This window comes from Lytechinus pictus, chromosome 8, assembly GCF_037042905.1.
Source record: "Lytechinus pictus isolate F3 Inbred chromosome 8, Lp3.0, whole genome shotgun sequence".
NCBI classification, from domain to species: domain Eukaryota; kingdom Metazoa; phylum Echinodermata; class Echinoidea; order Temnopleuroida; family Toxopneustidae; genus Lytechinus; species Lytechinus pictus.
In genome coordinates, this window is record NC_087252.1 from 26267934 (window position 1) to 26283381 (window position 15448).

General features: G+C 35.8%; 1 protein-coding gene across 1 annotated transcript in view; it reads right to left on the bottom strand.

Moving 5' to 3' along the window:
* LOC129266969 (uncharacterized) overlaps nt 1-15448 on the bottom strand; it is a 248295-nt gene that overhangs the window by 144724 nt on the left and 88123 nt on the right. Inside the window, exons 77-85 of the mRNA XM_064104176.1 lie at nt 15023-15166; nt 14167-14307; nt 13530-13628; nt 12476-12778; nt 2998-3096; nt 2019-2168; nt 1486-1626; nt 1058-1162; nt 131-229 (exon numbers count right to left, since the gene is read on the bottom strand). Coding sequence (XP_063960246.1) covers nt 131-229; nt 1058-1162; nt 1486-1626; nt 2019-2168; nt 2998-3096; nt 12476-12778; nt 13530-13628; nt 14167-14307; nt 15023-15166 — 1281 coding nt within the window. The remainder of the gene's footprint in view (nt 1-130; nt 230-1057; nt 1163-1485; nt 1627-2018; nt 2169-2997; nt 3097-12475; nt 12779-13529; nt 13629-14166; nt 14308-15022; nt 15167-15448) is intronic.

The window sequence follows — 15448 nt, forward strand, 5'->3', positions numbered from 1 at the left end:
CTATTTTCCAATAGACTTTGAACAAGAATCACCCAGTTTCCGTAGGCAATGGGTTAATATTAATAGGGGGAAATGGACACTGTATGACAACGGGATTTTCGCCTGACAGAACAGATATTAGAGAACATACCAGCATTTCTGCAGTCAATTCCAGAAAACCCTGATGGACATTGACAGATACCATTCCTACAGGTCCCTCCATTCTGACAAGGTAATATACATTCTTGACCTGCAAGGTAATATATGATGATGATTGTCATGATAGTAACAAGGAGGAGAAAATGGAGGAGGAACAGAACAGGATGAGGAAGAGGAGAGGAGGACAAGAGAAAAAAAAGGGAAAGGATGACAAAAGAGAGAAGAGAAAGAAAAGGAAGGAAGAGGAACAAGAAGAAGAAAGATACTCCACACTTTTACTAGAACTCAAGTTCTTGCAAATAAAAATTTGTAAATATCTTTTGAAATATATGTGTACCATCCCTGTTTAAAGCCACTGCAAGTGGGCCAAAAGAATGCTCGCTGCCAGCAGGGCCCTGGGAACATTTTCTTTACTGGGGGTGCTGAGATAAATTTGACAAGCAGCAAAAAAAGAAAAAAAAGGGTTTCACTTCAAAAATGAAGGTTATTCTAGTTTACATTTCTTGGGGTGCTGCCTTTGGAGAATGAGACACGCAGCACCCCCAAGTAAAATCTTGGGGGTGCTTCAGCACCCCCCAGCACTCCCGCATCCCAGGGCCATGACTACCACAGTTATTCAATGAACTATACCCACCCCTAGCGTTCATATGCATTATTAATTCTTTATTTTTTAAGTTACAAGCTAGATCTGTATTATATTCATTTGCCAATTATGATTAAAGCATGACGATAATATTAAGAATAATCGTAATAATAATAATAATAATCATAATAATAATAGTAATAATAATAAAATTGCCAATAATTAGAATAATAATAGCAATAATATTCATAGAAAATAAAAATAATAACATTAACAATAATAAAAATAACAAAAATAACAAGATGAATGAATAATGATGAAGGGATATACAAGTACCTATTCTCTCACAGGCCTGTCCAGAGAATCCTCTGTGGCAGACACATCTTCCATCACTACAGGTTCCTCCATTCTGACAGGCAGGGTTACATGGGATCACTCGGGCTGAAACAAATAATTTACAGTTTGTGAAACCTTTTGACTACAGAATTTGGTAATTTTCTGTAGGCTTTGTACAGGGATAACCTGGGGAGTGTTTCAAAAAAAAAATTGTCAGAGGAAATCATAATGAAAAGTGTTTTTTTACTGAGAGAAGTTATACGCTACTGTATATATTTTCAAATGAATGTCTGGGAGCAAGTTAGACAATGATAATCACTGACAAATCTTTTCATGAAAATAATCAATGAGAATAAAATATTAATTACATTTGACTTTGAAGGGAAATGAGATCCATGTAAAAGAGATTAATTATTTGTTTTACTTACCATTGATATGGATATTAAGTGTTGATGTAACTGTTCCAAGGACACAAGCATAGCTGCCAGCATCAGCAGCAGAGATGTCGTTGATAACCAATGTCGTGGCAGACGGCGAAATCATCTCAACATAAACACGATCTGAACCTCCTGCAAAATAAATTGTATATGATTCATCTGTATTTTCCTAGATTTGTGTTATATAGGGTCCTGGACTTTATCAATTCTTTGGGCAATTCTCTTGAAAAGGTGATATATTTCTGCAATTCTCTTTAAATATTTTATTTAACTCTTCAAATCTCCTCCTAAATCCTCATACATTTCTAAAAGGCAAATATCTCTGATATTTTCGCCAAAATTTATGTGTACCTCTGCAATCCTCTTCCAGAAATTCTCATAATACTTTAATTCTCTTTTGAAAAATCTCATATAACTGAAATTCAGTTTTTTTTTATTTATCATAACTTCCAAATAATTTTCATAATTTATATCTGCAATTCTGTTCTAAATATTCATTTATAAAAATCCAAATAATATTTTACCTTGTTGGTGAGTGATTCTCTGCCCTCGAGGATCCCTCCATACAGGGTTCTGAAGGAGACCTGGAGCAGAAGACTGGCAGGAGAATCGTAGATTGGCTCCCTGTATTGGTGGGGTGCTACCGACCTGACGAATGCTGAGAGAGAAACCACCTACAACAGAAAAAGGTTTGAAAGAAACAGGATTCAGTAATACTGATATCAAACATAATAATGAAAACAATGATTGAAATAATAATCATAATAATAATTACAACAATAATAATAGATTCATGTATAAAGTGCAGTTATAATATGCATATATTGTACTGTGCTTAGTACTTTGTTTCACATCATTACTCCGGCTGTAGCTTAGTCGCCATGCTGGCAATAAGGTGTTCAAGAAATCTGACTGATTGATTGTGATTGGCTGCTGCGCTTCAGTACCATGCCTCATGCCATAAGAGCAAGTTACCATAATTACTTGTTTATGAAACAGGTCCCTTGGCCTGTCTTTCAAACAGTTGTGATAAACCTGATTAATCACAACTATGGAAAGCCAGTCACGCCATAATCTAGAATTCTGTGTACCCATTCAAATCAAATATTGTATGTCCACACGGGTCATTTGTCCAGACAAGACGGTATTTCAGGAACTTTGCGATCAATATTCAATAAACGATTGAAAGTAATATCAGACAATATCACGAAGAACAAATGTTCAAAATTATTTTTGCTATTAAATGCATGAATTTTGAGAAAATCTAGAGCAAAAGAGTGTTCAGTGCGTGAACAATGGACCCCAACCTATACTCATGAAACTCATGACTCATGAATGCATCATTGTATTGACCAATCATTGGGTACCTCTTCCTTTCTTAAGGTACAGAGGTATATTTCTTATATAAAAAGATTATGAAAAATAAGAAATGTGACAAAATACAGAGAATTAAACAATGGAAAAAAAATCAACAAAAAAGGTGTGATTCTATAAAATATTTACCTGGACTTTGGCAGAATTCTCCAATATAACCAGGAGGACAGATACACCGTCCATTGCTACAGGATCCTCCATTAATGCAGGGTGGGTTACATCTTGGAGCTGTGATGATTAGGAGGAATATAAAGTGATTTGTATTCTAAAACCGGATAGTTGATGCTATATCCTATATAGCACAGAGGGTATAGAATAAGCTCCCTCCTCTTATAAAATAGTCACAAACATTGGATCAATTATAAAAGACTTGAAGGGTTCTAGGACAACTACCCCCTGGACAATCACCCCCCGGACAACTACCCCCCGGACAATTACCCCCCGAGGACAATTACCCCCCGGACAATTACCCCCCGGACAATTACCCCCCGGACAATTACCCCCCGAGGACAACTACCCCCGAGGACAATTACCCCCCGGACAATTACCCCCCGGACAATTACCCCCGGACAACTACCCCCCGGACAATTACCCCCCGGACAATTACCCCCCGGACAACTACCCCCCGGACAATTACCCCCCGGACAACTACCCCCCCGGACAATTACCCCCCGGACAACTACCCCCCGGACAACTACCCCCCGGACAATTACCCCCCGGAAAATTACCCCCCGGACATTTACCCCCCGGAATATTACCCCCTGGACAACTACCCCCCCGGACAATTACCCCCCAGACAATTACCTTCAGAAAATCCCCCCTTCTCTCCAGCATCAATGTTAGAATAAGGCGGGACCCATTGTAAGTTTTGGTTGGTGGCACAGGTTTCCGAAATATTTTCTACTTTATCTTACTTTAATAACTTTTTCTTTCTCTTTTATATTGCTCTTTCTCCTGTTCTTCTTTTTTCCTTTTTTGTTTTTGTTTAGCGGCGCCTTCTGCATCATGAAAAATGGGGGGGGGGGGGGCTTGCACCCGAAACTTCCCGTTTGGCTATGCATATATACATCAGAAAATTTGTAAACTGGCCCTCATTCTAAGTTTTCATAGAACAATTGAACACGATTAGTCATAATAATCACATATGCTGAATATCCCTGATTCCAACTGATCTGATTTTTTTAATATTTATTTTGGGTTTAATTTCAGGTAAGAAATCAGGCAAATAGATAAAACGTAAAAAAAAACACCTTAATAGGTAGAAAAATTGAAAGTCGATAACGCAACTATGAACACTAACACTGTCAAGTAGACCTATGAATCTGTTTTTTTAACAGTTCAACTAACAAGAAGCTAAGAATTATGAAACAATTGGTGCACATTCCAGATTAAGATGTGGCTTTATAACTTAATACAGTTAGCTAAAAAACTTTATGCAAAGATAATACACACAAGAACACCTTGTAAATTACAAGGTGTGTTTGTGTGTATTATTCTTGGGTGAAAGCAATTAAACATTAAAGAAGGAAATTAAGTACCAAATTTACTAAATTGTAAACAATATGACATAATCAAATACAGTGTTTTTTCTATACAAATTGGCAATCATGATAGTATACAATTCGTTTAAGGTGCATTTTAAGGACGGTTTGTAAGAATTTATAAAGAAGTAGGCCTATGCAAATCAAATAATGCGACCGAGCACCGTGAGCTGAAAATATTAATATTTAGACCATAAAACTGACATTTTACAGAGCACTTGAAAAATCAATTTGTAAATTAAAAAATAATGAAAGCTCGATATCCGAGATGAAATATGTTTTGTATATTGACTTCGAAACTTGATATTTTAAGCTCCATATCAGCCTATATTGAGCATGATATTAATCTCATCGAAAAAGCAATGCGAGCGCGAAGCGCGAGCGGAAAATACTTGATATTCCGGTATGAAAATGGTGAATTTGAGCACTATCTAAAGCATTGTGTATGGAAATTGTGAAGTGGATGTGGAAAGCACTTAATAAATGATGCGAGTGTGAAGCGCGAGCTGATATCTTCATTATTATTTTGACATAGGACCTGGACATTCTAGGTCTAAGGACATTTTGTCATCATATGAAAATGATGACAACTTTCTTATTCCTCTTCCTGAGCGCGATATGAAACATATGAAACTGTGATATTGTCGATATTCTTTTCTGAAAAGGGACAATTTAGTCATTAAGAATTCATGAAAATTGTATTATCATATTTATTAATGTAATAAGCCTAAATGAGTGAGTAAAATGTGTTGACACTGAGGCCTGAAAACTGGATATTTTAAGCACTTTTGTAATCATGAATAGGATATGTGAGTTGATATATTTTTAACAAAAATGCGAGCGCAAATCGTAAGACGAAATTTTTGGTAAACTGTCATAAAAGGGGGGTTTTAAGTAGTTTGTTATATAATTTGGCAAATCTAATAATGCGAGCGCATAGCGCAAGCTGCAAGTTATATTCACACCATAAAACGGACATTTAACAGAGCACTTAAAAATCAGTTTGTAAATCAAACAAAATTATGAATAATGTCCGAGCTGAAATATGCTTTGTAAAATCGACTTCAAAACTTGACATTTTAAGCTACATATCAGCCTATTTAGCAAGATGTGTATCTCATCGAACAGGCTATGCGAGCCCGAAGCGCGAGCGAAAAAATTAATATAGTGACATGAAATATATTTTTTTATCATTTTCCAAGTCATCCCCTGACCTTTTTTTTTTTCACTCGTCTCCCTCTTATTTTTCCTCCTTTCTTTCCCCTTCTTTTTCTTTTTTCTTTCTTTCCCCCTTTTTTCTTCATTTGTTTTGCTCTGCCGATAGGGGGGGGGTGTTGCACCCACAAATGTAATAACGCCCACAAATGTAATAACGCCCACAAATGTAATAACACTTTACCCACAAATGTAATAACGCCCACAAATGTAATAACACTTTACCCACAAATGTAATAATTTCACCCACAAATGTAATAATGCACTTTACCCACAAATGTAATAATTTTTGATCGCCCACAAATGTAATAATGACTTTACCCACAAATGTAATAAATTTGAAGGGATTTTTGGCGAATCCGTTCTAAACTAAAATCCTATAGTAATGCGTTCATATAGCGATGGACCTATCGTAATAGGTCCATGATATATCACAAAAGTGCAAAGTCTTTTTTCCAGACCCGGTTAATTCAAAAATTATAATATAAGTCCAAAGTCTTTTTTCCAGACCCGGTTAATTCAAAAATTATAATATAAGTCCAAAGTCTTTTTTCCAGACCCGGTTGTTAAAAAAAATATAACATAAGTCCAAAGTCTTTTTTCCAGACTCGGTTGTTTAAAAAATTATGATATAAGTCCAAAGTCCTTTTTTCCAGACCCGGTTATTTCAAAAATTATAATATAAGTCCAAACTAAGATACGATAATGATATTCCAGTGGAATAAAAATGAAAATCGAGATTAGTCTTTTCTCCAGACCCAGTTAATTAAAACTTGTGGAATTAATGTCTTTTTTTGGTTGTTTTAACTTATACGGCGCGTATTGTGAATGTATGCGCTAAGAGTAAATTGAGAATCAAGCGTAGTCTTTTTTCCAGACCCAGTTACTTAAAACTAAAAACTGAAACCCTATAGTAATGCGTTCATATAACACAAAAGTGGAAAGTCTTTTTTCCAGACCCGGTTGTTTAAAAAATTATAATATTATAAGTCCAAAGTCTTTTTTCCAGACCCAGTTGTTTCAAAAATTATAATATAAGTCCATAGTCTTTTTCCAGACCAGGTTTTTTTTTTAATTATAATATAAGTCCAAACTAAGATACGATAATGATCTTCCAGTGGAATAAAAATGAGAATCGAGCTTAGTCTTTTCTCCAGACCCAGTTAATTAAAACTGGTGGAATAAATGTCTTTGTTGTTGTTTCAACTTATACGGCGCGTATTGTGAATGTATGCGCTAAGAGTGAATTGAGAACCAAGCGTAGTCTTTTCTCCAGACCCAGTTACTTAAAACTAAAAACTGAAACCCTATAGTAATGCATTCATATAGCACAAAAGTGCAAAGTCTTTTTTTCAGACCTGGTTAATTCAAAAACTATAATATAAGTCAAATTATTTTTTCGAGACCTGGTTGATTCAAAAAATTATAATATAAGTCCAAAGCCTTTTTTCCAGACCTGGTTGTTTCAAAATTTATAATATAAGTCCAAACTAAGATACCATAATGATATTCCAGTGGAATAAAAATGAAAATCGAGCTTAGTCTTTTCTCCAAACCCTGTTATTCCAAAATTATAAATAACAATACAACAACAAAAACAGTATAAAGACACCATAATCTTATTAATGCTGGATAACATGGACATATAGCGTAGTCTTTCAGCCAGACCAATATTTTTTTTAAATAACGCAAATAGTAATAATAAACAAACTACAAATCTAAAACCAAACAATCCTTCAACCTAAGAACTTGTTTTAAAAAGAGGTAAAGAGTGTTGTCTTAATTCCAGACCTAATCATTAAAAAATTATTTAAAAAATCTTCTAACGTAAGACCCTATCATATTCTTATTCTTGTGGAATAACACGAGTTTTAAAACGTACTCTTTCCTCCAGACCCGGTTATTTAAAAAATGAATTTAAAAAACTTCAAATCTAAGACCAATCTTCAAAAGTTACACCCAGTAAAAAATATGTCTTTACCCCACACCTAGTTTTTTTTTTAATAATACTAAGACCCCTACAAAACATTGTAATAATGCATGGGTAAAGAAAACATCTTTTCTCCAGACTTGGTTAGTATTTGAAAAAAATGAAATAGTTTTTACAAATATTCTAAAATGAATACCCAATAATCTAATTACTGTGGAATAACTTCTTCTTCTTCTTCTTTCCTTGGTTGGCAACCAGTCAGGATTTACTATTTTTGCCACAGCTTTTGTTCATTTTCAATAGCTTATTATAATTTTTTTCCTTTTCCATTCCTTTTTTTCTTCTCTCTCTTTTTTTTCTTTTCTTTTTCTTTCTTTCTTTTTCCTTCCTTTTCCTTTCTTTTATTTCCTTTTTTTTTTCTTTTTTTCTTTTTTTTTCTTCTTTTTTTTTCTTTTCTTTTCTTGTTATTTTTCTTTTCTTTTCTTCTCATTTTTCTTTTTTTCCTTTTCCCTCTTATTTTTTCTTTTTTTCTATTCTTTTTATTTTGTATGCGTTATGTTTCTTGCAGTGCGTGTGACTTTCTTCTGCTACTAACATTAAGCTGCAACAGAGAAAACAAAAGTAAACTAGATTTGTGGCCTGATAAAACTTCAGGTTTCGGGACACCGAAAACTAAAGTATGGGATGAAAGTGCAAAAAACAAACAAAAACAAAAACAAAACAAAACAAACCAACAAATAAACAACGAAACTTCTCTCTTCATCCTTATCTCCTTTCTGTCCCCCCTGACAAATCACCAAATTAAAAAACATGAAGATCGATTGTAGACTTTCCTCCAGACACAGTTATTTTAAGAAAAAAAATCAATAAAACCCAACCCCCAACAACGAATCTAAGAACCAACAATCCTCGAAATTAAGACCATGTAGAAAAGCACATGTTTAGAGCGTTGTCTTTATTCCAGACCTAGTTATTTAAAAAATAATTTAAACAATCTTAAAAACATAAAACTTTGTCATATTCTTATTCCTGTGGAATAACACAAGTATTATGCTTAGTCTTTCGTCTAGACCCGGTTATTTAAAAGATAAACAAATATTGAAAAAAAAATCAAAGCTATAAGACAATATTCAAAATTAAACCCAGTTAAAATGCTTGGGTTAAGAGTGTTGTCTTACCCCACACCCAGTTCTCTTAAAAATACAAATTAAGCGAAACATTAATCTTAAAACTTAGACCCCAGTATCTTCAAAACTATAAAAACCATGTGATAACGCATACCACAAAGACGACAAATTAATCATAGGCGTAAATATTCATATGATACGCGCCTTAAAACCCAAGATAACAACAACAACGTTATTCTACATCAATGATATTGTGGGGTCTTTGCTGATACTGTTTGTTTGTTTTTATTGTTTCTTATAATTTCCTATTTTGAAATAACTGGGTCTGGAACAAAGACTACACCATATTTCGATGCTAACTGGGCGTTGTGGCGTGCGCCTGTAATCCAAGCTATGTGGGGAAGTTACATATTGAAGCAGAGGTTCGAGCCCTGGTCACGTCTTTCGGATGGTGACGTTAAAGGTCGGTCCCAGACGTGAATAATCATATCTGATTGATACACGTCTGACAAAACTCAAATACACACACACACACACGCTATTCAATGTTGAAAAGATTGCGGGGTCTGTTTTTGGCTGTTGTTGTTGTTGTTTTGTTTTTGAATGACTTTTTTATAACTTGGTCTGGAGGAAAGACTATGCTATATTTACATTTTGTTCAACATTAATAAGATCGGGGGGTCTTTTTTTTATTATTATTATTTATTATTTTTTATTTGCTATTTGAAATATTTGGGTCTGGAGGAAAGACTACGCTAAACTTCTATGTTATTCAACATTAAGAATTAATTTTGGGATCTTTATTTGGAAGATTGTTTAAATGTTTTGTATAACCGGGTCTGGAAAAAAAGACTGTGACTTTGAGCTATATGAACGCATTACTATAGGGTCTTAGTTTAGAACAGATTCGCCAAAAATCCCTTCAAATTTATAACATTTGTGGGTAAAGTCATTATTACATTTGTGGGCGATCAAAAATTATTACATATATGGGTAAAGTGCATTATTACATTTGTGGGTAAAGGGTTTTAGTTTTTAGTTTTAAGTAACTGGGTCTGGAAAAAAGACTACGCTTGATTCTCAATTTACTCTTAGCGCATATATTCACAATACGCGCCGTATAAGTTAAAACAGCAACAAAGACATTTATTCCACCAGTTTTAATTAACTGGGTCTGGAGAAAAGACTAAGCTCGATTCTTATTTTTATTGGCGCAAATATTCACCACTGAATGATACGCGCCGTATAAGCTAAAACAACAACATTTTATTCCACTGGAATATCATTATATCGTATCTTAGTTTGGACTTATATTATAATTTTTTAAACAACCGGGTCTGGAAAAAAGACTTTGGACTTATATTATAATTTTTGAAACAACCGGGTCTGGAAAAAAGACTTTGACTTATATTATCATTTTTGATTAACGGGGTCTGGAAAAAGACTTTGCACTTTTGTGCTATATGAACGCATTACAATAGGGTTTTAGTTTTTAGTTACTGGGTTTGGAGAAAAGACTATGCTTGATTCTCAATTTACTCTTAGTGCATATATTCACAATACGTGCCGTATAAGTTAACACAACAACATTAATTCCACCAGTTTTTATTTAACTGGGTCTGGAGAAAAGACTAAGCTCGATTCTTATTTCAATTCAACTGGAATATCATTATCGTATCTTAGTTTGGACTTATATTATAATTTTTGAAATAACCGGATCTGGAAAAAAGACTGGACTGAGTATTGTAATTTTTTAAACAACCGAGTCTGGAAAAAAGACTTTGGACTTATGTTATAATTTTTGAAATAACCGGGTCTGGAAAAAAGACTTTGCACTTTTGTGCTATATGTACGTATTACTATAGGATTTTAGTTTAGAACGGATTCGCCAAAAATCCCTTCAAATTTATTACATTTGTGGGTAAAGTCATTATTACATTTGTGGGCGATCAAAAATTATTACATTTGTGGGTAAAGTGCATTATTACATTTGTGGGTGAAATTATTACATTTGTGGGTAAAGTGTTATTACATTTGTGGGCGTTATTACATTTGTGGGTAAAGTGTTATTACATTTGTGGGCGTTATTACATTTGTGGGCGATTATTACATTTGTGGGTGTAACAGGGGGGGGCGGGCCCCTCGCCCCCCCTGGATCCGCCTATGGATGGAGCTCAATTTTACAGCTTTCCTACGGCGTACGTTTGATTCCAAGATACTCGAGAATGCCTTGAGTACTTCTTACGTCAAACGTACGGCCGACGTATGACTCTGTGCACTCCCTTTGTATATATAGGGGGTAATTGTCCGGGGGGTAGTTGTACGGGGGGTAGTTGTCCGGGGGGGGTAATTGTCCGGGGGGTAGTTGTCCGGGGGGGTAGTTGTCCGGGGGGGTAAATGTCCGGGGGGTAGTTGTCCGGGGGGTAATTGTCCGGGGGGTAGTTGTCCGGGGGGTAATTTTCCGGGGGGTAATTGTCCGGGGGGTAGTTGTCCGGGGGGGTAATTGTCCGGGGGGTAGTTGTCCGGGGGGTAGTTGTCCGGGGGGTAATTGTCCGGGGGGTAGTTGTCCGGGGGGTAGTTGTCCGGGGGGTAATTGTCCGGGGGGTAGTTGTCCGGGGGGTAGTTGTCCGGGGGGTAATTGTCCGGGGGGTAGTTGTCCGGGGGGTAGTTGTCCGGGGGGTAATTGTCCGGGGGGTAATTGTCCTCGGGGTGTAGTTGTCCTCAGGGGGTAATTGTCCGGGGGGTAATTGTCCGGGGGGTAATTGTCCTAGGGGGGTAATTGTCCGGGGGGTAGTTGTCCGGGGGGTGATTGTCCAGGGGGTAGTTGTCCTGATACCGACTTGAAGATCTACCTCTTGTAAAGAGTTTGATCATGTGTGCGCTGGACAATACTTGTATATATTTCATCTCCAAGGCTGGCCAGGGACGGAATCTCAAAGCACTTTGAAATATCATCTACATGTATTACACTAATAAGTGGGACTTCAAAGCTTTTTTCCATTTTACTACTTCATAAAATCATGATATTTTACCTATCATCTATTACCTGTTACCGGGCACTGGACAATACTTGCATATATTTTATCTCCAAGGCTGGCCAGGGACGTAATCTCAAAGCACTTTGAAATATCTTCAACACATGTATTACACTAATAAGTGGGACTTCAAAGCTTTTTTCGATTTTACTATTTCATAAAATCATGATATTTTACTTATCATATATTACCTATTACCGGTTCATATTTCTATCATGTAACTAATGTTTACACATTTCTGAGAGTGCACACCTATCGAATAATTATTAAGATTTTTAATCATTATTATGATGCGATTATTGAGAATTTGACAAAACAGACCCACAATGCACAGGTGAACATAGGAAATAATTTGAATTGTGTAACCTTGCATGAGGACAATATACCCTGACCCCTGCATCCCCCACCCCACACACAAATACAAAGGGAAAGCTAAAGAGACACACAGGGGAATAGAGGCAAGAATAGTGGTTTAATTGAAAAACAGCTAGAAAGCAGAAAGTTTTTCTACTTAGATTTCTCTCTGGACATTAGTACATGAAACAGCTACAAAACATTTACAAAATGGCAAATTTAGTACATTTTTCACAACTTGAAAGACTGATAGACAGAGAGAGCTGGAGGGAGGGGGAGGTCAGAAAAAAGAAAATGAGAAGAGCACAACAATTACCTGTAATCATGAGTGTATACCTCTTGGTTTACTGTGGGAGAAAGAGCTGGGGTAAAAGAAAAGGAAATTTGGAAGAGCACCTCATTTACCTGTCACCATGAGTGTAAACCTGGCCATGACAGGTCCCACCATGCAGATATACTGTCCTTTATCGGCAGAGCTAAGCCCGTTAATGTACAACCTGGTGGCAGATGGTGTCTCATAGACTTCCTGGACCCTGAGGTTGTTCCGTTCCGCTGTGGCTCCTGGGACTAGCTGTCCAGAGGGACCCTTCCACATCGGATTCTGGTAGATGCTGGTGCCCAGGATCTCGCAGAGGATCTCAAGGTCCTGTCCGATCTGAGAGACACCCTGGCGGTTTGGTGTGATCTTGATTCGGACATCTTGAGGATCTGAGTATGGTGGAGAAAATGTGAAAATGAAGTAAGAAAAGAAGATGACAAATCAATGAAGCAATGCAAGGGAATTAGAGACTTGAAAGTATGGGAGGTCCAAATTAATCTAGTGTATTCAAATAATTCTTACATTAAAGAGGAAGCCACATTTCTCCAATTGTTTTTATGTCTATATTTGTAAACAAGGTTGCTTCAACAAGACTGCATTACAGTGCCAGAAACACGCACCGCTACATACTTATGATTACAAACCTTCATTATTGTCCACAAAGCAAATTTGTTGTATTTATTGCACATAACAGTTTTCGGAACTGAAGAGGCTATCCTGGGTGAATATGCTGTTATGATTATTATCAATATAATTATAATTATTATTATCATTATTATCATTAATATTATTATCATTATTATTACTACTATTATCATTATCATTATTATTATTATCATTATTATTATTATCACTGATATTATTATCATTATTATTATTATTATTTTCATTATTATTATTCATCATTATTATCATTATTATCATTATTATTATTATTACTATTATTATCATTATTATTATTATTATCACTACTGTTATTATTAGTATTATCATAATGATCATTATATTATTATTATTATTATTATTCTCATTATTATGATCCATGAAATCACCACACAAAATACAGCCCTACAATCATTCACTAAGGCTTGTGACAAAGAGCGTCCCATGGATTACATATTATGGATGAACTGATCTTACCCCTGGTTTCACAAGCAATACCACTGTACCCATTTGGACAGGTGCAAGATCCTCTGACGCAAGAGCCTCCATTCTGACAAGGTAATGGACATCGGGGTTCTGGGGATAGGAAGAAATACAAAGGAGAAGTTTTAACCATGCTTGAAATGTTATTCTTACAGGATTTATTCTGTTTTGAAGCATTGGCCTCGCCTCCGAGACGAATATTTTTTTTGTATAGATGATTAGATGAATGCATGGATAGATTGATGGATGGATGGATGAATGGATGATAGATGGATGGATGGACAGACATAAGTTGACTCAATATACATGTATATTTCATTACATCACTGAAACGATTCTTCTGATTGATGTGATGACATAAGAAAACTTTTTTTTTTGATAATCATTCAATTTACTTGTATTCTTTTTTTACTTTCTCATACATCACCTCCATCAGACCAATATTAAAGACGATGTGATTCCTGATGCAACATTATAACCCTTCATCAGCAATTATGCCTTATATGATGAAGGTCTGGTAAAACTTCCAATGTTGTAAGTAAAAGCTTATCAAGACAGGTACAATATCATTATGGTGCAAAATGAATATTTTCTTAACTAAATAAATTACTTGAACATTGTCAAAACTTACCTTCAACAACAATTGAGAATGTGGCAATGACTGGTCCAACTGTACATGTGAAAGTGCCCTGGTCGGCCGGCTGTAGGTTAGAGATCACAAGCTGATTGGCCAAAGTAGAGGTCGCAATACTGAACACTCGCAAGTTGGCGTCTGTAATACGAAATAAAAATTGTACGATGTTGATGAAACATCATGATCATACTAAAGAGAATGGTTATACTGACAGAAAATGTAGTAACAAAGCATACGACTATGAATGTAAATTCAGAGGAGGAAAAGGTAATTTGGAGAAGGAAAAGGGACAAAGGAGATCCAAATTGGAGAGAATAAACTAAGAAGTATTACTTGAATATGATTCAAGATGAAGGATTTTGGGTTTTGAAATAAGAAGGAAAATGGAATATGAGAAAGTAAATGGAGTCGGAAAGGGATCAGACAAAACAGCCAAGGAGATTGACAAGAAGAGAAATACAAAAAATCATTAAGAAAAAGTCAGAAAAAAACAATGTCACTGGCTATTAATAATTTTAATAGGTAAATCAGGGCCCTGTTGCATAATCATTATTATAAGATGGTGAAATGGGTGCTAATCAAAATTTGGTATCCATTCTCGCACATGACCAGTCTATTATTTTGCCAGTGAAAGTCACTTCTCAGCAGTCAATAGGAGCCTTTAGCAGTCCAAGATTCATCAAACAAAAGTAAGATTCCTTGAGAGTTGCCACAAGAAAGCAAGGCTACCACAAAGGTCACTTTCAGGCAAAAGGCTCTGAAAGGTGCAATCCACTAATTGAAAGCAATCAGAGCACATCCTGTCACAGCGTAAAATAAAACATACAGGTACATGTATTATGGTAATGTTTACCTGTGCTGATTGGCTGGTTATCAGGTCCAGTCCATCTAGGTTGAAGGTAGGTCGGTCTAGCGCCCTCTATCTCACATGACATCCTGATGTTTCCACCAATTCTAGTGTTGGCCTGACCGACAGGTCGGATTTGAATGGTGTATGCTGCAAAAAGTGAAAGGCATTGGCAATTAATATTTTTTTAAATCCATGATTGATAGTTTACTTGTAAAGCATTTTGTGCACAACTATTCATCCATCCTTCCATCCATCCTCCATCCATCCAGCCAGCCATCTATCCATCCATCCATCAATACATCCATCCATATGTTCATTCTCTCATTCATTAACTTATCCTCCACCCATCAATCCTTCTATCTATTTACCCATCCATTCATTCAATCACACGGCCTATCACAAAGTACTCAAATAAAACCATTAGGACAT